The 20,243-nt window shown below is 45.0% G+C and overlaps 1 protein-coding gene across 2 annotated transcripts in view; it reads right to left on the bottom strand.

The window, feature by feature from the left end:
- Positions 1 to 20,243, bottom strand: part of Limd1 (LIM domains containing 1) — a 61,845-nt gene that overhangs the window by 26,518 nt on the left and 15,084 nt on the right. The window contains exons 1-2 of one of the 2 annotated variants that reach the window (XM_029563006.1): positions 7,953 to 8,016; positions 6,236 to 6,337 (exon numbers count right to left, since the gene is read on the bottom strand). In XM_029563006.1, coding sequence (XP_029418866.1) covers positions 6,236 to 6,337; positions 7,953 to 7,983 — 133 coding nt within the window. In that variant the 5' untranslated portion in view covers positions 7,984 to 8,016. Of the gene's footprint in view, positions 1 to 6,235; positions 6,338 to 7,952; positions 8,017 to 20,243 lie in introns of those variants that run through there. The other variant, XM_008831928.3, reaches the window with a different exon arrangement.

The following is a 20,243-nucleotide window of genomic DNA, read 5'->3' on the forward strand; positions in this document are numbered from 1 at the left end:
AACCACAACAACAACAACAACAGAAAAACAGAAAGAAAGAAAGAAAAGAAAAATGCCAGGCAATCTAGTAGAGGAAATTCCTCAGTTGAGGATCCCTCTACCCAGATAACTCTAGTTTGTGTCAAATGACAAAAATGAACCAGCACAGGATGTAAACAGGATTCTGACCAATGCTCAGAATCCAGCTAGGCACACCAAGGACGCCTGGCCATAGTTACAGGATTGCTTCCTAGTGTTCCCCCAACTTGCACTGCAGTCATCCAGTTCCTTTTGCCTGTGTCATGCCTTTGATGTTGGGACAAGAATCCAGCAAGTTGGCACCTTTGACATATTCTTTTCAAATGTCAAGTGTCTTAGCCTGCTTTCTATTGCTATAACTAAATAGCACAATCTGGGTAATTTATGAAGAATAGTTCTTGGGACTGGAGAGATGGCCCAGCAGTTAAGAGCACTGGCTGTTCTTGCAGAGGACCCGGGTTCAATACCAAGCACCCACATGACAGCTAACAACTGTCTCTCTCCAGTTCCAGGGGAATTTGATGTCCTTTTCTGATCTCTGCAGGCTTTGCACAACACGGGTGCACCGACATACATGCAGGCAATACACTCATACACATAAAATAAAAAACAATAATAGCAAAAAAGAATAGTTCCTGAGGTCCCACATAGAAGGGCCACATCTGGTGAGGGTTTTCTTGCTAAGGAGATTCTTCAGAAGCCTGAGATAGCACAAGGCATCTCAGGATGAGTAGAGATCTGTCTTATTCCTATAAAGAAATCAGAGGGCCCAACCTCATGACCCCAACTAATCCTCCCCACCTCCCAAAGGCCCCTGCCTCCAAACACCATCAACATATAACTCGGGGTTATGTGTCAACATGAGTTTTGGAGGGGAAAAATACTCAAACCAGAGTATTATGTAAGTTACATACAAAGCCTAAAAGAGCCTAGTCTCTTATACTTATCTGTGAGACCAGTCAGTCCTCAGTCCTGCTTGTGCTTGTAAGCTTAAGAGTCTCCCAACATTGTAATTGTTGTTGTTGCTTTTTAAAAAATATCAGGCTAGACTAGAATATACTATGTAGCCCAGGCTGGCCTCAAACTCTCAGCAATTCTCCTGTCTCTGCCTCCTGAGTGCTGGGAATATAGGTGTGAGCTATCATGCATAGCTGCAACATTGTTTCAATACAATGTCAATAAAATCTAAGAAGTCTGTGTATATCTACATATATTACAGATATTTACATACACCATATACATCTAACTGCCACCCAGTTTTAAATACTGCATATAAGGGATGGGCTACAGCTTACTGGTAGAGCACTTGCCTAGACTATATAAGGCCTGGCACTACACGAAAAAACTTAAAAATCACAATATAAATATGGTGGAGGGTTTTTTTTATTTTATAGTGTTTGGGGGTACTGAAGATTGAACCCGGGGCCTGGTCCATGCTAAGCACACAATCTTCCACTGTGCTATATCCCTAGTCCCATGTGGTTTTTCAAGCTAGATTGTTTTCATGAATGAAATAGGAAAACAGGAAACACAGATATATGTGCTCAGAAATATAGACTAATCAGGCCCTGTCTGTCAAAAGTACAATGAAGAACAAAGGAAATACCCTTCTTTTTGCTCAGTGAGGTGGACGAAAACAAACCAGAGGACGGAGAACCAGAAAAACAGGGAAGAATGAGTTGGATGTGAAGCCTGAGGGGTGGGGGTGGGGAGTAGCAACACAGGACATGACATCAACTCCACCGCCAGGTTTTGAACCTTAGGAATTTCTTTCCTGCTCTTGCCCCCAGTTTCCCATCTAAGAACAGGAAAAGGACTGGACCCCCTATGCCACCTTTGCTGGGGCTCAGGGATACCTGTTCTGGAGGGAGTTCCAGTCTCCTCCTCCCTCTGCAGAATGCCAAGTTAAAGGGCGAAAGATAAGTCAACCACACAAAGGCAAGCTACTTCAGTGCCCCAAGCAGCCTGCCACATATCTGGTTCTCCAACATGTCAACTTTTTGCTAAACTGGAGAGGAGGTGATGGAGACATCGTGGGCATATGCACAGCTCCAGGGCATAGCAGCCACTACCCTCACTCACCACAGATCCTCATTCACTGCCAGAACCACAGGGTGTGCTGTTCAGTCTTGGTTTTAATTACCAGCAGGCAAGCAGAGTACGTCCAACTCAAGAAAAAGTTCCTTCCTGCTGGAAAGCGGAGAAGGTTTCCTGCAAAAGGAGCCATTAAGCTGCGGCTTTGGGCTAGATGAATTTATGGGACAGTGCACACATTAGGGGTTGTCCAAGTATGGGGAAGCCAGAGGTCAACATTAGGTGTCTTCAATTGCTTTCTACCTTATTTTTCGAGACAGGGTCTGTCACTGAACCTGGAGCTCACTGATTCAGCTTGGTGAGCCAGCAAGCTTCGGGAATCCTCCTGCCTCTGTTCCCCAGCACTAATATTTACAGGTGTGCACGACCATGCCTGGCTTTGTACATGGGTTCTACAGATCTGACCTCAGATCGTCATGTTGATGATCTGATGTTAAGTTCCTGAAGTGAGCAGGGAGAGGAGATTCCATGGAGCAGTGTGGTCAGAGCCTGGGAGATGGGAAAGGAAAATTCAGTTTGATCAGGGTAGGAAAAGGAAGTGATGAGCCAGGAACCAGGTCACAAACTGCTAGTCCAAGAATACCTGTACCCACTTGGTCCATAAGTTGTCTGTGTGCCACCACTTAAAGCAGTCCATTAAGGAACAGAAAGGCTGTCCAAACAGCCACAGATGTACTGGCTGACATGTCTATAAAGTCCTGAATATCTGTGTTTCCCTAAAATTCTTATGTTGAAATGCTAAGCTCTGAGGTGCTGGTACTAGGAGGCAGAACCTTCATGAAGGAGGCTAGTGCTCTGAGAGAACCTCCATCTCACTTCTGTAAGGGCTGAGATGGGATGTCTCCCATCTGGGGGGACTCTGAGAAGCCCCATCTAAATCTTCCATCCCCCTTCTGTGAGGGCGGTAAGAAAACTCTACCTGAGAGTTTCCATTCCCCTTCTGGGAGGACCACGCAGTCTCCCCTGACAGCTTCAGTCCCCCTTTCTGTGAAGAGTGAGAGAAGGCCCTGTCTCAGAGCTTCTGTCTCCCTTCTGTAAGGGCTCTAAGATAGGCCATCTCCTTTCTGTGAGGACTTTGAGAAGCTCCATCTAAATTTTTCATCTCTTGTCTGTGAGGACTCTGAGAAGGTATCCACTGACAGCTTCTGTCTTTGCTTCTGTGAGGGCTCTGAACTGAAAAGGCCCCATCTCAAAACTTCCATCCATCGCCCTTCTGTGTGCCTGACTTTGGCTTCCCAGCCAAAAACTACAACTGTGAGCCTTTAACTGCAAGCCAAAATAAACCTTTCCTTCTCTAAGTTGCTTTGTGAGGTATTCTGTCATAACAATGAAAAACGTAACTAATAAGGCTGTCCAAAGGCTCTCTAAGTCAGTGCTTCAATTTTAAACTTTGCTTAATCTTTTTTTTTTAATGTGTATAAGTGTATTGCCTGCATGTATGTAAGTGCACCTGTATTATACAATGTCCTCAGAAGACAGAAGAGGGTGTCAGATCCCCTGGAACTGGAGTTAAGGACAGTTGTTAGCTGCCATGTGGGTTCTGGGAACCAAACCTGAGTCCTCTGCAAGAGCTGCTGATACTCTTAACCACTGAACCAACTCTCCAGCCCCCTTAATCTTTTTTAAAAATTGTACTTATATTTTATGTGTATGAGTGTTTTGCCTGCCTGTATGTATGTGCACCACATGTGTGGAAATGCCTGTGGGGACCAGATGAGGAAAGCAGAGCCCCTGGAACTAGAGTTATAGACAGTTGTTAGCTGCCATGTAGGTGCTAGGAACTAAACCTGGGTCCTTCACGAGAGTAACCAGTGCTGTTAACCAGCCATCTCTCTAGCCCATTTTGTTTAATCTTTAAGTCTTGTAAATTATATCATTTGAGTAAAACAACTTAAGAAGTCAGACTATGAATACATACATATATATATGTATATATGAGTATACACACACACACACACACACACACACACACACATTCAGTATAAAGACTATAAAGACATCTAAGAATGACTCTCCTTCTTGGGAAGACCACACCAATCTCCATGTCTTAGGTATGTTCTCTCTCTCTCTCTCTCTCTCTCTCTCTCTCTCTCTCCTCTCCTCTTCTCTCTCTCTCTCCTTCCCCTCTCCTCTCTCTTTCTCTCTGTTTCCCCCCTCTCCACATCCCTCCAACCCCTCACACTCTCTTTCTCTCTCCACCCTTGCTTAAATCTGAAGTACATAATAATCCTTATTTCTACTGAATAAACTCACTAACTTTGCTTTACTCTGGCCCATACTAAAATTATTTTTCATCTCAAGGGACTGACTTTTTCTAAGTAGGAGTTCCTAAAACTGTAGCTACAGTGCTGGGCCAATTCTTCCTGCCACCAATGACTTTGTTTGTTTGTTTGTGATAGCTGGCCTGGAACTCACAATGGAGACCAAACTGGCCTCGATCTCACAAAGATCCACCTGCCTCTGCCTCCCAAGTGCTGGGACTAAAGGAGTCTGCCCCCACACCCAGCTTTACCAATGACATTTTGACTAACACATTTCATGTATGTGTTATCTGTGTGCTGTTCCTTATTCTTTTCCCAAAGCCTCTGTCATGCTGTACGCATCTCTCATATGGAGAAGATGATGTATTCAGTGTCCTGTCTCTCTCCATTTGATAAATCAGATTACTTTCCCAAATTCTCTGGATGATCAGACACGTGGGCTAAGATATACCCACAGAAAAGGATCAGTTGTTAGCAAAATTCACTTTCATGACTAGGTGAAGTAAGATATAGAAATGATGGAAACTGTTCCTTATATAGTATTACAACCCAGTGAAGTGCTGACTCTCAAAATAGGAAGTGAGGGAGGAAGGGAACAGAAGGAATTCTACCCCTAGAACTTCTAATTCTGCTAGTCAGAGATGAGGCTGGGTTTCATTGGGTTTTTAATCCCCCCTAGACACCAGGTATGGTGGCACAGGCCTGTAAATCCCAGCACCTGGAAGGCAGAAGAGGATGATGCAGAATTTAAGACCATCCTTGTCCCACATAGTAAGTTCAAGGTGAGTCTAGGCTACATGAATCTCTAGCTCAAAAATAAAAACAAAAGGGGTTGGAGAAATGGCTCAATGGTTAAGAACACATACTGCTCTTGCAGAGGACATGAGTTCATTTCACAGCACCCACGAAGGCAGCTCATAACTCCCTGAATCTGCAGCTCCAGGAGATCTGAGGATGCTTCTGGCTTCCAGACTCACATGCAAAAACCCCTACACAGATACACATTATACATGTAATTAAAAATAAAAACAAATTCTTAAAAAAATGAAAATAAAATTCCCACTTGATAATTCTAATGACTTGCGAGGTAGGGAAGAAGATAACTTTGGTTCACTGACATTCTGTGCCTTTGCTGCAATGACTCTTTTCATGGACAGCTGCTAGTCACAGTACAGTATTAGAAAACATCAATAGGATCATTTACAAAAGTCTCTAATCTTTGGTACAGGTCTGAATGAAGCACAATCCATGACTCAGTCAGAACTGCAAACACCTGCCTGACAGACTCATCCACAGTGAGCAGCTGCTATCAGCTCAACCCAGTGTCCTTACATGACACAGGCATAGGATGTAACGATGGGCTCGTGTGTGCCCATGGGTACCTGTGGTGTATGTGTGAACATGTGGTATATACACACTCATAGCTCACGCTCATGCAACAGCCTTCAAATTGAAGATCAGGGTAAAGGGGTTATAAAGTGGCCAATATCCACTAAGTGTAGTAACTGATTAAAGGCTCTCTAGTTGGGCTAGGGAAGATCAATGATGGCACCTAGCCCTTTTCCCCTCCATTCTTCTGAGGCCTCCTGTGTATTACAAACCTAAAGTTGTTACAGACCACTTTGAACCCACTCAAGTTATCATCAGAGTCACATCCATCCTGTATACTTGGTGATAGGTCACCTTACCTCATTAACTTTGCGTTGGGCCCCTGCTCTAAGGGACACTGTCCAGCAGGAGCATGGCTCCATGGTAGAACAACTGCATAGCATGTAGGAGGCCCCGGGCTCCATCCCCAAGATCTTACCTCTCTCCCCTTCCTCACTCCTGTGTTTCTCTCCCCACCCCCCACTTCCACTTACTGCAGGCTGCACAGGTGAAGCACGCATCGTGATAGAGGTCCCCCATGGCCTGGCAGGCCTGGCCAGCTCCAAACACCCCTTTGCTGCATTTCACACAGGCTCCTGCAAGGCAATAAGATACCACTGAGTCAGGAGGGAACTGGGATAAAACACCATGAAAATACCATGAACAGAGTGGGATATCTTCCCCCTCAAAACACCACACCTGTGGATTTCTCCTTGGAAATGTCTTTCTCTTACTTTCTCTTTCACAGCTCAGTGCTTCCAACTTCAGGACACACACACACACACACACACACACACACACACACACACACACGCACAGTCCTCCATACCTGCCCAGAGCTTTCAAAGGCTTCTACCACTCAGCAAAGCAAATTCTAACCATGACTATACCAGAGCTGGGGGAAAAAAAAAAAAAAAAACTGATCTCAATCAAAAAGACAAAAAAAAAAATAAAGTGTTTGAATATGTTTAAATACATTGTGTAATACTAAGATCTTTTCTTTGAAAAATTGAAAATTTTGAGTCAGGGTCTCACTCTGTAGCCAAGCCTGAATTGAAAGTCATCATGCAGCCTCAAATGACTTCAAACTCATGGTAATCCTCCTGCCTTGGCCTCCTGAGTGCTGAGATTACATGTATGTGTCACCATGCTTGGCTGAAAACTAATTTTATACGAATCATATGTCTTATGTTCAAAAACTCTCTCAGCACTCAGAAGGGCAACCAGCTCATTCATACCTTTGGCCAGCTGGGGTGCAGGTACCCCCTTTCTAACTGTGGTTCCAATCTGTCAGGCTGCAAACCCCCATCTGCCTACAGGCAAACATTGTGTTTCAAAGTTCCTATTTCAAATCAACAAACCAATCACTATCAAAGAAAGTCTAAGCTAAACACATCCTTTATGAAACTTCTCTACACCAACCACTCAGGGGAAGAGGGAACATTATGCCAAGGACCCTCAGGTTCCCTCAAACAGAAGTCTCAGCCTACTCACATACACCACACACACATACATGCACATATACATAAGCAATAGCCATTGAAGAGAAGATGGAAGGGGAGAGACTTATGGGAACTTTCTACACATGTTGGAAATATTCTGGATCTCCATTTGGGCTTGTATGATTTACATAGGACCTTTGTCAGAGCACATTGAATGGCACTCATCATGCAGATGCTTATTAGGACATAATCCTGTCAGCCAAGAAATACAAGCTGGTCAGGCAGCAACCACAGCTCCACCTGAGCAGACAGTATGGAATGGCAAAGCAAAGCACTCGTGACAATTTTGCTCATTCACATGATGCAAATCACCCCGAGTGTGGCCTGGCTTCATCTGTTAGTTGCTAGGGCCTCTTTACTTGCCCCACTGTAGAAACAGCTGCAAAGAGCAGAGGAGCCGGAGCCTCCCCAGCTTGCTGTGGTGTGACCACCCCTTCCACCCATGAACAGGACTGGCCTCAAGACAAAAAGGAGGACCCAAGAGTGAACTCATCTGATTAAGGCTAAGGGAAGAAAATAATCAGACAGCCCTCCCACCTTGTTCATAAAGCTTAGGGCAGAAAGGATGGCAGCTCCAGGGTGCCCTAACAACTGCCCAGCCTCCCAGGCCTTCCCTACTCTGTGCCCTGTCCAGCAATGCTCTCTTCTGGTTCCTCCTTATCTGAGACCTGTGACCCACTACCTCCAGCCTCCCATCTTGCTTTCAGACCTTGAACTTCACTCCTTTGGGCTGCTGGCATCCTTCCTCACCACATGGACTGCTGAGGGCAGATACAAAGCAAGGAAGGAAACTCTGTATTGAAACCGTTGTTCACAGACAAAGGAACATCCCACACAAAGCCACATCAGTAGGAAAATATTTGGTGTGTTGGTGTGTGGTAAATGGATAGAAAAGTTCCTCCTGGAGAGACAAGGTAGGAAAATACAAATAATTCAAGGTTTACATTCTGGAAAACAATGTGCCTACCACTAGACCTTCATGAAAGAGGCCCTACCATAAACTCCTCTCCATAAACTAAATTCTAGAAAGGCTTTGTTAAAGGTCACACTACTGGTAGGTTTAAGAGACAGAACTGAGCTCACCTTATCTCTGTGTGGCTATTATGCCATGCACGTGGAGCACCTTATCAAGAGATGGGGTTCCTTCCTCACCCGCAATACATTCCCTGTTCAGGATTCAGACCCAAGGACAGTCATGCCTTAGACCTCCTATCCCTGCCTGACCTACCTCTCATTCTGTCCTGTCCCCCAACCCTCAAGGCCACCTCTGCCTGAAACCTCAACCACAAGGCCTCTCCCAAGAAGATGCACCCTTCTGCCAGGGACGGCGTGCAGCCTGATGTCTTCCTCCCCCACCCCCTTATGGTCTAGAAGACAGCACTTGTTCACTTTTCATCCCTCGGAGACAGGCTCTCCAGATGCTGCAATGAGATGAAAAGCAAAGATAACTAGATTTAGCCTGCCCTGGGGGGAACTGCTCTGCCGCAGTGGGCAAGGCTGCCCACCTCACCCAGGATCCTACATGGAAGTTCACAAAGTGGCTCAGGGTGGGACTCAACAGAAAAGAAAGAAGACGGAGTTGTTGACTTCCTTCTGCTCTTACATACCCCTGAAGCCACCACAAATACCCCAAAAGAAAGAAAATGTCACCAGCTGTTACTGAACCAGGGGGAAATGAGTAAGACAAAAGTTTTAGGGGGCAAGAAGAAATGGATGCTTTTCCCTGTGGTTTAACTTACTGCCCTTTAATTCAGTCTCCAAACTAGCCAGGGAGAGTGAGTGAGTGACTGGTTTCTGTTTTCTGAGACAGAGTGAGTCACTCTGTAGCCCAGGCTGGCCTCAAATTCTCAGCAATGATTTTCCCTCAGCCTCCTAAATACTGGGCTACAGGTATGATATAATGCCCAGCATGAGGCGGCCTTTAAGAGATTCAGTGAGCTGCCCACATTTAAATTTAACTTTTTATTTTATTTCATTTATTTATTTATTGTATGTGTGTACGTGTGTGTTTGTGTGTATGCAATGACATATGTGTGGAGGTCAGAGGACAACTTGCAGGAGTTGGTGCTCTCCTTTCATCCTATGGATTCTGAGGATGGAACACAGGTCGTCAGGCTTAGAGACGGTTACCTGCTGAACATCTGTCCGGCTGGCTGAACCATCCACATTTAAAGGTTCGATTTGATAGGTGTTGAGACTGACAAATGCCTGTAGAATCAGCATAGCAAAGACAGCAAACATAACTGCTACCCCCACCACTCGTGAGTCCCACATCCTTCTGTCCTCCTGCCTTTTGCAACCCACACTTCAGCTCCCCTCCCCAGGCAAACACAGATCTGTTTTCTGTCGTCATAGATTAGCTTGTGTCTTCCTGAGTTTATACCTGGACTATGTTTACACACCTGGACTATGCACTCTTCTTTATCTGGTTTCTTTCACTCAGCACAATTATTTTAGGGTTCTCCCATGTCCTGGGGTATAGGAATGACTTCTGGACATTATAGTGACCTTTACTCAACCTTGAACCAAAAGCTACTATTTTTTTTTTTTTTTTGGTCTTTTTGAGACAGGGTCTCCCTGTAGCCCCAGCTGTCCTGGAACTCACTATGTAGACCAGGCTGGCTTTGAACTCACAGAGATCTGCCTGCCTCTGCTGGGATTAAAGCCGTGTGCCACCATGCCCGGCTAAAAGCTACTATTTATAATGCAAACAAGCTCAGGGTGTTCTAGTGACCTGGGCACCTGACCTTGATCCCTCCTGAGCCACTTTGCTTTCCACCCAAGACGTTGAATGAATGAATGTGGGTGTGCTTGAAGTAGCAGATCAAAGCACTGGAAGCTGGAAGCAGTACGCTCATATCCACATCCTCATTGAAGACAGTGTATGTGTGAGATACTTTAGGCCTAGGGATCAAAGGGTAAGAGTCTCTGAAAAATAAGTGAATCCAAGCGTGTAGTTCCCCAATTGATGCTGGAGAAATGATTTTGAATAAAAGTATGGGTAAGGCCTGGCTCAAAAGCACAGTTCTGTGAGATATCAGAGGGATAAGACGATTCATTCTGAGAGTTCGGGTGCATTCTTAAAACTAACACTAAGTGTCAGGCTGATTATTAAGGTACAACTGTAATGTGGCTTAGTAATACCATGCTGGGGGTTTTAACAGTTTATTCCTTCTTGTTGCCATGCAGTATTCAAGTGTACGGACAGATGAAATTGTGCTCGCCCAAGTCACCTGTTCATGAAGATGAACATGGATATGATTCCATTTGAGGCTACATAGAGGTGCTATCAGCATGTGTGCATGAATGCCTATATAGATATAGATTTCCTTTTCTCTGGAGTGAGGAACTAGGAGTGGAATGGCCAGGTCTCATGCTGGTATATGGTTAACTTCCTAAGAAACTGTCCAACTGTTTCCTCTTTTGTTTGAGACAGGGTCTCATAAAGCCCAGCAGGCCTTAACTCACCATGTAGCTAAGGATGACTTTGAATTTCTGATCCTCCTGCTTTCACTTCCTCTTACCCTGAGTGCTGAGATTCCATGTTTATGTGGTGTTGGGGAGTCCAGGGCCTCCCAGGACTTTATACAGGCTAAGCAAACACTCTACCAACTAAGCCACATCCCTAAACTTGGCCCAACAATTTTCTGAAGACACAAGATGACCTGACATTCCACCAGCAGCTTTGGGTTCCAACTTCTCCACATTCTTAAAGACAACTGGTGAACAGCACCTTTAATTCCAACCATTCTAACGCGTGTGCGGTAGTGCCGAATTGTGGCTTCCACCTATACTTCTCTACATAGCACCCACTGCTGTGACTGAGTATCGTGCTTTATCTGTTTTGTGTTTTGTCTGTTTTAGGCCAGAGATTCATTCAGTCCCTGTTGTTCTAACCTCAGAATGAACATCTATTAAGCATGCACCAAGCTTGTGCTAGACATAATTTAGTTAACAATTCTACATACAGATAGGATCATCACTTTACCAATGAAGAAAATAAAGTTCAAAGATGAAGCAGAAAGCTCCAAGTTCTGCTCACTCAGTGCCTATAACCATTCTAGTCCATCATCAGACCTCATAAGGCACATCCCAAATGTGCCTTCATCTTTGGGGCACCGAACATCCAGACACCAACATGCAGGCAGGAGCAGAACATGGAGGGATCCCCAAAAGAAAGCCTGTATCTGGGCCTCTGCATCATGGGCCCATTTAGGAGTTTGGGGACCAGGCAGGTTTCTGAAAGATCATTAGTTAAGTCAACAGACATTAATATAAATGGTCATCATTTTGGTTTATCTCCTTCTGGGATTTTATTAATAGAATTTATCATTTATACAGGTTACAGACTAACTGAGCAGAATTTATCATTTATACAGGTTACAGACTAACTGAGCAGAAAGCATGGATTTCCCACAGCCTCACACTACAGATGTGGCCCGCCATCGCAGTAATCTCTTAGGAGCTGAAGATCCTTCACTGGCACCACCACCCCAAGTCTTTAGCCCACATCAGGTTTAGCTCTGGGTGTTGCCTGCTCCAGGGGTTTAAGTGGATATACAAGTGACATGTGTTCATGATGGCACCATACAGAGAAGCTTCGCTGCCCTTGAACTCGGCATCTCCTACTTCCCATCTCTCTCGCCTCCACACTGTAAGTCTCTGTAAGGTCTCCACAGTGTTGCCTTTCTCAGAGCATCATAACTGTGGGCAGCACCAGCTCATGTCTGCTTCCTGACTGTGAATGTGATGTGACCAGCTGCCTTACACTCCAGCCCTGTGACCTCCCCTCATAACTCCCCTCATGATGGACTGTACACTCAAATAGTGAGCCAAAATGAACCCTTCTTTCCTTAGTTTCTTTTGTCAGGTATTTTTGCCACAGGAACAAGCAAAATAACTGATACAATGGCACTGTGATGGCACAGACAGGCCTAACTCTCCACACACAGCAGGGTTTTTAAAAATATTTGTTTCTTATTTTTATTTCATATGTATGAGTGTATTGTCTGCATATATGTAAATGTACCCATGTCCATGCGATGTCCATGGAGGTCAGAAGAAGGTGTCAGATTCCCCTGGAACTGGAGTTATGGACAGATGTTAGCCATAATGAGAGTGCTGGAAACAGAACGCTGGTCCTCTGCAAGATCAGCCAGTGCTCTTAACCACTGAGCCATCTCTCCAACCCAGCAGTAGCTTTTAAATTGATAAGTGGGTAGACATTTTTCTCAAAAAGAAAATAAATTAGTGGGACTCAAAAATATATAAATGACAAAAGGTTATAGATTTGGTTTAGGATGGGAGAGAGCCTCCTCTGCCACTGGGAATATCTCAGTGCTACAGCAGTTCTAGGAAGAGTTAACCAAAAGCCAGTAACAGTTTAACAGATCAAATGCAGATGCAACACAGGCTGGCTTGCAGCATTCCTTGTAAAATACAGTTGCCTCAAATTGGTCTTATCTCCCATACTCCCAAAGCCAAAAACTAAATTGGGTTTCTAGTCCTGGCATCGTCCCTACTCTCTCACAAAGGCAGGAATTACAAGCAAGGCCACAAAGCAGCCTTAGCAAGAGGTTCAGCTAGAATAGAATTCTCACCTCTTTCCTGCCCACCACTGGCCTGAAGCTCTTCGAGGTGTCCCTCAGCCCACCTAGGGCCAACTTGGGTAGCAACTTGTGATAAAAATAGTTAAATAAAATGGTACTATCAGGGGAAGCTGAGGCAGGAGGATCTTGAGTTCAAGGCCAACTTGGTTTACATGGTGAAATCATATCAAAAACAAACAAGCAAACAAAAGCCAGAAGTGCCATCAGGCTAGCTTAGCAGCCCATACTTTGGCTTCTCAATCATGGAGGAAGGGCAGCCTCTGGAAGCTGTCTTTCCTGCCCCTAGCATTGGACATCACACAGGATCACACAGTCATGAACTCCACTATATTCTAAAACAGGTTGAGTTGAGGGTCAGGGCATCAGGTCAAGGTTGGGGTACAAGGATGCCTGTAGTGGATTTGCACGAAGCTCCTTCTCTGCTAAAGGCTGTAACCTGTGGTGTTAGGCAGCTCTGGGCAGTTCTGGGCATCAACAGGTTCAAGAAATGGGCCATATCCTTGGCTCAAGGCTGGACTAATGATCCTACTAACAGTTCTCTCCTGCCACACTAAAGCTCATGAAAAACCCCCAGAAGCAGCTGGTGTTGGACGCCTACCTAACATGCTGAATACATCACCCTGTCCTGAGACTCGCTGTTCAGGCAAGGTGCTAATGCCTAACATCACCTTCATTTAGAGAGTCCCTGACCAAAGCTTCCTAGCTGGTCCTCATATGCACATGAGGATGAGATCTAAACATGCAGACCACATAACACACAGCATCATCCCGCCTCTGCCCTTTCCCACGCACTCTGTAGTTCCTGAGTCAATGGGTGAGGCCATCACTAAGCCACAAAGGAAGTACTCAAGGCCACAAGGGGCTACAAGAGTTGCACCAGCCTGCTTTCTTCAGTTCCCACTAAACACAGGGACTCAAACCCAACGAGGACCTCACTTCACTCAGTGGGAAAGGAAGTTTCTATGGCAACTTCCCAGTCACTGTGAACTTGTCCTTGTTCCACAGCTTCTATCAGGAGGTGGCTCAACAGTCCCCTTCCCTGGTCTCAATGGTTCCCTTCCTTCTCTCTCCAAAGGAAGAGTTCAAGGCACCCTACTTCCTCCACTAAGTCCTCCCACCACCCACTGTCAGGTACCCCTGAGTTTCTGCACAGCACACACCTTTCTAATGACCCTAAAAGATGGACAGTATTTCTAGAGGACAATTTGATACAATGTACAAAAGTATTTAGAAAGAACCCACACCATGTGACCCAGTAATTTCACCAAATTCTTCCTGAGGGGGGAAAATTCCAAAATGCTCATAAAAATGAAAAGGACGGGGCTACCAAGATGGTTCAGAGATTAAGAGTGCTTGCTACTCTTACAGGATGAGAGTTCAGTTCCCAGTATTCATATCTGGCAGCACACAACCACCTGTAACTCCAGCTCCAGGGGAATCCAAGGCCCTCTTCTGGACTCTGTGGGTACCTGCATTCACATGTGCTTACACACAAACACACATACATAATTTTTAAATTTTATTATTTTTATTTTATGTGTATGTGTATTGCCAACATGTGTGTAAGTGCACCCATATCACGCAATGCCCATGGAGGCCAGAAGAGGGCATTGAATGCCCCTGGAACTGGAGTTATGGATGGTTGTTAGCCTCCATGTGGATGCTGGAAATCAAACCAGGGTCCTCTACAAGAGCAGTCACTGCTCTTAGCTTCAGAGCCATCTCTCCACCACACACGCATAATTTAAAATAAATCTTTTTAAAAAATGACAGAGAAAGAAGTAAATTTGGTTTTGCGGGACTAGGGTACTGCTGACAAACACAGGCTCCTTCCTAAGTTTCTTCTTAGATTCTGCTGTTGACCAAGCTCAACTGACGTTGGATCAGCTCCTTAATTGTGCTTTGCCTTAGTTTCCCCACCTGTAGGAGGATGCAAGATGCAAGATGGCCCCAGGGGATGCTGGCACCTCAGTCCTCAAGTCACCAGCCCAGTGTGGTGAGAATAGGGGAGACTGAGATGGGTTCATATCACAAAAACGATTTTCTCCCCCATTTTTCATGTGTATGTGTGTGGTATACATGTGTGTGCATGATGTTTCTGCATGTAGGAGCCCATATGTGTGTGTGCATGCATGTGGAGGCCCAAGATTAATGTTGGGTATCATCTTCCATCACTCTTCTACCTTATTCATTGAGGCATGGTCTTTCAGTCAAAACCAGAATTTGCCAATATGACTAGCCTTGCCCTGGGGCTCCCCGGTCTACTCCTTTGGAAGCTGGAATACAGGCAGACCACCATATTCACCTGGTGTTTATGTGGGTTCTGGGGATGAGCTCTGATTCTTGTGCTTGCTTGTAGGACAAGCACTTTAACCACTGAGCCATCTTCCCATCCCCACAAGAAGATTTTAAGGTCAGCTTTTTGCCTAAACTACAGTGGAACACAGAGCAAATCAATAAAGCCTTTTTCTTAGAAAAGATGAAAATACTGCTTAGTAAGACTGCCAGGTTTAATAAAATGGAAGAATCCTGGGCATGGTAGCACATACCTGTAGTCCCAGCACTTGGGAGGCAGAGGCAGGCGGGTCTCTGTGAGTTCGAGCCCAGCCTGGTCTACATAGTGAGTTCTAGGACAGATGGGGCTACAGGGAGACCCTGTCTCAAAAAGATCAAAAATCAATCTTAAAAAAGCAAACGTCAAAAATCCAAGCACACATGGATACAACTTCCCTGCCATCCTTTGGGGAGGGGCTGGAAGCACCCTGTCCAAGGGAAGGAAACTGGAACAGAGATGGGTTCCTGGCCATGAATGTCCCAGGAGTAAGGGGACAAGAGGCCAGAGGCAGTGGCGAGGCGGGACTCTAGCTTGGAATTTTAAGTCAGATGCATCTGACTGCTGATTGGCCAGAGCTTTAGGATGCCTGTCAGCTGGACAGAGGAACTCTTTCTTTTTTTTTTATTTTTTGTTCTATTTTATTTTTGAAAAGGGTCTCCCTGTAGTCCCAGCTGGCCTGGAACTCACTATGTAGACCAGGCTGGCCTCCATCTCACAGAGATCTACCTTCCTCTACTCCCTGAGTGCTGTGATTAAAGGCATGGGCCACCACATCAGGCAGGGGAACTCTTTCTAACAAGAATGACACTTGTTCTGGCTACCCCTAGAGAGAGCCAATGCTCAGGGAAGGCAGGGTGTTTTCTAGGAAGCCACAAGCAAAAGATTCCTGTTGGAGGGGCAAGCACTCTAGTCTGAGTTCACCATTACTTAGGATTTGGCTGTCCCTGAAAGAAAAGTGATTTAAGTGACAGTATCCCAGGAAATCTCAGAAACCAAAGTGATTTTCCAACAAGAGACTAGAAGAGAAATGATGTTATTCACTGGTCTCCAGGCTCTAGTTTTTATCCCTAGAGGCTCTTCCTTTGAACAGGTCTTTCTGATATGGGATTACTATGACTGAAAGGCACTTGAAAACACACACGCAGAAGCTGGGGTGTGACTCAGGATGGAGTGATTATCTTGCTTGCATGACTTGGCATCCCAGCACTGAAACACACAAGCACATATATACATGCACAAACATACACGTGTGCAAAAAGATTTTTTTTTAATTTAAACCTCTAGAAAGACCACAGAGATGACTCAACAGGTAAAGGCATTTGCTGACCAACAATGCAAGCCTGAGGACCTGAGTTCAATCCCCAGAATCCACATAAAGACGAAAGGAGAGATACCAACTCCATAACTTTGTGCTCTGACCTCCACACACATAATATATATATGCCCACATCCTAATAAAGAAAAGGAAAAAAAATCAAAAGAAAAGAAAAACCTGTAAAAGATGCCCTCCTGGGGCTGGAGAGATGGCTCAGCAGTTAAGAGCACTGACTGCTGTTGTAGAGGACCAGGGTTCGATTCCCAGGACCCACATGGCAGCTATGAACCATCCTTAACTCCAGTTCCAGGGGAATCCGAAGCCCTCTTCTGACCTCCATGGCATTGCACGACATGGGTGCACTCACATACATGCAGGCAATACACTCATACACATAAAATAAAAATAAGTAAAATTTTTTTTTAAAAGATACCCCCCTTCAGGTTGGTGACATGGCTCAGTGGTTAAGAACACATACTACACTTTCAGAGGACTAAAGTTTAGTTCCCAGCATATATATCAAGCAGTTCACAACCACCTGTAACTGCAGCTCCATAGGATCTAACACCCTCTAGTGGCCACCAAAGGCATCACCACATATATGACATACACCCACCCAGATGCACATATATATACATAAAAATTTAAAAACAAAATCTTGGAAAAAAAATGCCTTCCTTATATAGGAAGAAGGAAGTCAGGTTCAATGTGGGGTCCCAAGTGAGGGAATCTGTAAAAACAGACCTCCTTAAAATAGTTTTACATTCCTATAGCCTCGCCACATAGTAACTATTTTCTACAACTGCCTCTCTATGTCCAATCTGACTCAAAAACATGTTGATTCTTCCACTTCTCTGAGTCTTTACTTCCCTGGAGTGACCCTGTGTCACAGGCTTTTCTCCTGATTATCTTGAAGCAGGATAAAATAGAAAAGAAAATTTCAAGAGATGTGGGAAGAAAAAGAAGTCCCTTACTCTGGAATCTGATTGTAAGTCAGGCCTTTAATACCAGCATTTGGGAAGTAGAGGCAGGAGGATCTCTGTGAGACCAAGTTCAGCCTGGTCTACACAGTGAGTTCCAGGCCAGCTGGGGCTACAGAGAGACCCTGTCTCAAGCCCTCCCCCGAAAAAAAACTAGAAAAGAAAATTCAACATGACTGATAGACAAAATTGTATCCTGTGGAGATGAGGCTGTTCTCAATCACTCTATATTATGCAAAAGTAGCTTTTTGGCTGGCCTTGCCCTGAAGTCTCCATTTTACAAGCAGCATTTGGTTCCATCTTGGGTGCAAATACAAAGGCAGGATTCACTATGCACAGACATCACCACTTGCCCAGCACCACCCATGAGGCACAGACTGATAAATAACTTATTCATAAAGTAAAAAGGAACTACCTATACGCTTAACAAAGTTAGCTGGGAACATGTGAGCACATGGGCATATTAAAAATGTATCAGAAAAACCAGGCTTGAAAATTTACTGAACCTGGACCCCATAAAGAGGAAGACATCTAACACTGTGATGGAACGGCCCCACTGACCTGTCATCCGATCACCTAGGTTGTCTGTCAAGGACCAACAGACAGAGAACTCCTGACTGTCCTACAGGTTTTAGCTTGCCTCCCTCCCTACTGCTGACACAGCCTACTCAAACTGCCATCTGGTCCTCCATCATCCATCTTTCATCTCCATGGTCTCTTAAGTCCTAGACCTCACATCTAGAGCTAGACTCAACTCTGAGGCCTGGCTCAATCCTGCAACCTTGTGGCTCAGCTTTGTCTGGGTTCATTAATATAGTATCTACTCACTACAATGACTATCAGTTTAGGCTGCCTAGCTCTGCCTGTCTCTGGTAAGGTCTACTCTGGGCACACTAACTTTGCTGCAGCCTCTTTTAACTGTTTTGCAGTCATTCTATAACCTACATAGATACATATAGACAAATATAATTACTATGTGATAAGTAGTGTGTGATCTGAGAGTTAATATAGGTAATTGAGATTAGAATGAAAGAACTTGCTTTTGCCACAGAGGCAAAGTCAGAACTGCTTGGCAAACTGCAGCCAGTGAAACTGACTGGAGAAAAGACCACACTGTGACTGTTTCCAGCAGAACAAACTCACACCTACAGAAAAGATACATGTTTTCCTAAAGACATCTCAAACATCTAAAAACCACGCATGAACTATGCTCACTGAAGGCCAGAGTTTAACTGTGTTACACTCCTCTCTTATCCCTAAATGTGCCTCATAAAACCATCTTTCAATTTAATTTACAAAAGGAAATTTTTTTTTTTTACATTCATTTATTGGGGGCAAGGTGTCCTGCTACTGTGTGGAGGTCAGAAGACAATTTGCAGGAGCTGGTTCTCTCCCTCCACCACATGGATTCTGGGGATCAAACTCAGGTCATCAACCTTGGTGGCAGGCACCTTTACCCACTGAGCCATCTCATCAGCCTTACAAAAGGAAATCCTTTAAGAGAAATAAGTGCCGGGCATGGTCGCACATGCCTTTAGTCGCAGCACTCGGGAAGCAGAGGCAGGCGGATCTCTGTGAATTCAACGCCAGCCTCATCTACACAGTGAGTTCCAGGCCAGCTGGGGCTACAAGGAGACCCTGTCTCATAAAGACCACACACACACAAAAAAAAAGAGAAATAAGTAAACAAAAAACATTTCCATTAATGTTTAAACTTTACTTAAATTTTAAGCTTTGCTTAATCTCTAAACCTTGTTGTAAATTAGAGTCTATGAACAATGCAACTTAGAAAACCTCAGGTGTTCCTCTCAAGACGCGTTGGCACACATGTCTCAGGGATGTGTACTATCCTTTTCCTATATGCCTCTCTGTCTAAAGATTTGTTTTTTTAGGAACTGGAGAGATGGCTCAGAGGTTAAGAGCCCCAACAACTCTTGCAGAGGACCTGGGTTCAATTCCCAGGACTCACATGGTGGCAAACAACTGTCTGTAACTCCAGTTCCAGGGGATCCAACGCCCTCTTCTGACCTCTTCGGATGTTACGTGATACAGGTGCACTTACATATGTGCAGGCAACACACTCGTACACATTAAAAAAATAAAAATAATAAATAAAATATTTTTTAAAAAACACAGCCACAAATTCCTAGACTGTCCTACCATGAAGGGTGGGTATGTGGGAGGCTGTGGATACTCAGAGTGACAGCATATCATAAGTGATCTGATGGACCAGATCAGTGGCCCACAGCTAGGTCAGAAAAGGCAAGGTAGCTTAAAGTATGTACCGGCCCTCAAGCATTCGGTACTGACACCAAAGCCCCCCAAAGCACCATCCCCGTTCTTCCTACTGCCACCTTCATTTCTTTGCTCTCTGGCTGTGAACCTGGACAGAGCTGTCTCTTCCACACACCACACACCCACCTTGAGGCATGGGTGGGCCAGAGAGTGACAGTCAGGTAGAGGAGAGAACACTACCAGCTCCAGTCTATTCACAGCTTCTCACACTGATCTCTGGCCAGCCAACAAGGGGCCCTCTGTTAAACCCTTGCCACCTGAGAGCACAGCTCTGGCTCCATCAGGCCAAGCCCCAGACAAACAGGCCTTTGGAAGCTACCGGGAACACCACCTCCTAGCCTGTGCCTTAACTTGGCCACCTGCCACCTTCCCTCCCCACAGGCATCCAGGGAGGCCCACGCCTAGGCAAAACTGCAGAGCCCCACAGTGGGGCAGGGCACAGACAAGCAGACCATCATCCCACAGC

The sequence above is a fragment of the Nannospalax galili genome, unplaced genomic scaffold (assembly GCF_000622305.1).
Source record: "Nannospalax galili isolate Female #2095 unplaced genomic scaffold, S.galili_v1.0 scaffold536, whole genome shotgun sequence".
In the NCBI taxonomy this organism is placed as follows: domain Eukaryota; kingdom Metazoa; phylum Chordata; class Mammalia; order Rodentia; family Spalacidae; genus Nannospalax; species Nannospalax galili.